This window comes from Symphalangus syndactylus, chromosome 6 (genome assembly GCF_028878055.3).
Source record: "Symphalangus syndactylus isolate Jambi chromosome 6, NHGRI_mSymSyn1-v2.1_pri, whole genome shotgun sequence".
Classification (NCBI taxonomy): Eukaryota; Metazoa; Chordata; class Mammalia; order Primates; family Hylobatidae; genus Symphalangus; species Symphalangus syndactylus.
In genome coordinates, this window is record NC_072428.2 from 50,375,935 (window position 1) to 50,378,499 (window position 2,565).

The window sequence follows — 2,565 nt, forward strand, 5'->3', positions numbered from 1 at the left end:
GATGAAGAAAATAATTAAGATATGAGAGACTTGAACATTTTGAATATCCATGGGAAGGATTTAGGAAGGGTTGAATACATAGGGAATGGGCTGGATAATCAATAAGTCAGGGTTCCTAAGAAGGTCAAGGTGAATAGAATCAAATTGTGAGGTCAAGGATTGCCATTCAGAGGAGGGATAGATCCTCGATTCTGCTGGTGCAATAAGGAGAGCAAGGATGTAGATGTTGATGAGTTTATGAGTCTATCATGGGAAGCAGAGGACTTGCATCTGATGTTTCTACTGTCTTTATGAAGCAGTTAGAGAGGTTATCTGAGAGGAGATTTAGTATTTGAAACTAATAAAAAATATGAAAAATTGCTTGAAGCGGATAGAGGAATGAATTAACCAGAGAAGGTTATTGTCATGAATATGTGTATTAAGTTCTCATTTTAGGCTGGTGGTTATAAATGTTAATGAAAACAGCATAACCTTTGAGCCTATCTTTCTATAGGAACATTGAATTGCACTTGTGCAGGCTTGGATTAAATATGTCTAGGATGGGTTGTGACACAGTACCATATGTCAGAGTTCCTCTATATATTTAATCAATATTTACTTTTATTTTCCTCAGGTTTATAATAGGGTTGGGAGTGTATCATACATTTTTTCCATCTCAAATGTACTTTGGTGTATAATAAAAAGAGGAATAATTATTTTCCCCCTATTTAACAAATTATGCATTACTTACTGAAAAGACCCTGTAATTAAATTATTTTATGACATATTTATTAATTCTAGATTACTCTGTAAACTTATGGGTGTTTCTAGCCTGTGGATCTATAATTATTCAATTTGCTTTGTCAGTATAATTTGGAATTTTTTTTGTATTTTACCGTATGTTTTAATGAGGTATTTTTAAAATCATTTTCCTTCTGAACCTTTGTCTAGTCTGTTTTAATTGCTTTTCTAAATTAACTTCAGAAATAATTTACTAAACCTTTCACTATTTATGTTAATATTTACTAAACTTTGCCTTCATTTGGGATTGGTCATCTGTATGTCATACATTTTATAAATTAGAAAATGTTAGCAAATATTTTAACAGCTTTGTTTTCTATTTCTAATTCCTGTGTCTTATCAAACACAATTTCAGGTGAAATTTTCTCAGCTGAGGATTTATTTCATGACATTACCCGGCAACAACTCCACTTCCCCAGCCTTTGAATTCTTCCTCATTTGTTTCCCCAGTTTCCAGAGCTGGCAGCACTGGCTGTCTCTGCCCCTCAGCCTCCTCTTCCTCCTGGCCATGGGGGCCAATGCCACCCTTCTGATCACCATCTATCTGGAAGCCTCTCTGCACCAGCCCCTGTACTACCTGCTCAGCCTCCTCTCCCTGCTGGACATCGTACTCTGCCTCACTGTCATCCCCAAGGTCCTGGCCGTCTTCTGGTTTGACCTCAGATCGATCAGCTTCCCTGCCTGCTTCCTTCAGATGTTCATCATGAACAGTTTTCTGACTATGGAGTCCTGTACATTCATGATCATGGCCTATGACCGCTATGTGGCCATCTGCAAGCCCTTACAGTACTCATCCATCATCACTGATCAATTTGTCGCTAGGGCTGCCATCTTTGTTGTGGCCAGGAATGGCCTTCTTACTATGCCTATCCCCATACTTTCTTCTCGACTCAGATACTGTGCAGGACACATCATCAAGAACTGCATCTGTACTAACGTGTCTGTTTCTAAACTCTCTTGTGATGACATCACCTTGAATCAGTGCTACCAGTTTGTTATAGGTGGGACCCTGCTGGGCTCTGACCTCATCCTTATTGTTCTCTCTTACTTTTTTATCTTGAAAACTGTGCTAAGGATTAAGGGTGAGGGAGCTATGGCCAAAGCTCTAGGTACTTGTGGTTCCCACTTCATCCTCATCCTCTTCTTCACCACAGTCCTGCTGGTTCTGGTCATCACTAACCTGGCCAGGAAGATAATTCCTCCGGATGTCCCCATCCTGCTCAACATCCTGCACCACCTTATTCTCCCAGCTCTGAACCCCATTGTTTATGGTGTGAGAACCAAGGAAATCAAGCAGGGAATCCAGAACCTGCTGAGGAGGTTGTAAAAAATAAAATGAATGCAACCTGATCTTGAAAACAGAAATTGATATTGGAGAATAATTGTTATAAGGCATAGAAAATTTAAATTGTTACTGCAAGAATAAGTTTAGATTTGGCTTTCTTCAGTGTTTCAATTGATTATAGGGATATCTACTCGCTGGATCCTGCTTTCTGTTTCACTGACTGGAATCTTAGTGTTTTGGCATTCTAGAATTGTTTGGAAGTTTTTCTTGACTTCATCTATGTGAGTACGAATTGACAAGCCATAATCACTGGAGCTTAGAACTGTATGGTTTTCAAACAAAGGATAAATATAATTCCAATTATTTTAAATGTTTCTCAATTCCTGTATTGTTTAATACATATATATGTGTTAGATGTCTTGGTTTTCCCTGACTCAGCACAACGTGAATAATTTTTTTTTTTTGCCGTGAATGGATGTCTTGTGGACATATAGATGTTG

At 38.2% G+C, this 2,565-nt stretch overlaps 1 protein-coding gene across 1 annotated transcript; it reads left to right on the forward strand.

Annotated features, from left to right (window-relative positions):
* The first annotated feature begins 1,165 nt into the window (after positions 1-1,165).
* LOC129483903 (olfactory receptor 56A5) lies at positions 1,166-2,107 on the forward strand. The gene has a single exon (XM_055281317.1). The coding sequence runs from the start codon at positions 1,166-1,168 to the stop codon at positions 2,105-2,107; it is 942 nt and encodes a 313-aa protein (XP_055137292.1).
* The last annotated feature ends 458 nt before the right edge of the window (positions 2,108-2,565 follow it).

Bases quoted from the DNA above. Each gene is read 5' to 3' on its own strand.
- LOC129483903 (XM_055281317.1), top strand. From the start codon at position 1,166: ATGACATTACCCGGCAACAACTCCACTTCCCCAGCCTTTGAATTCTTC.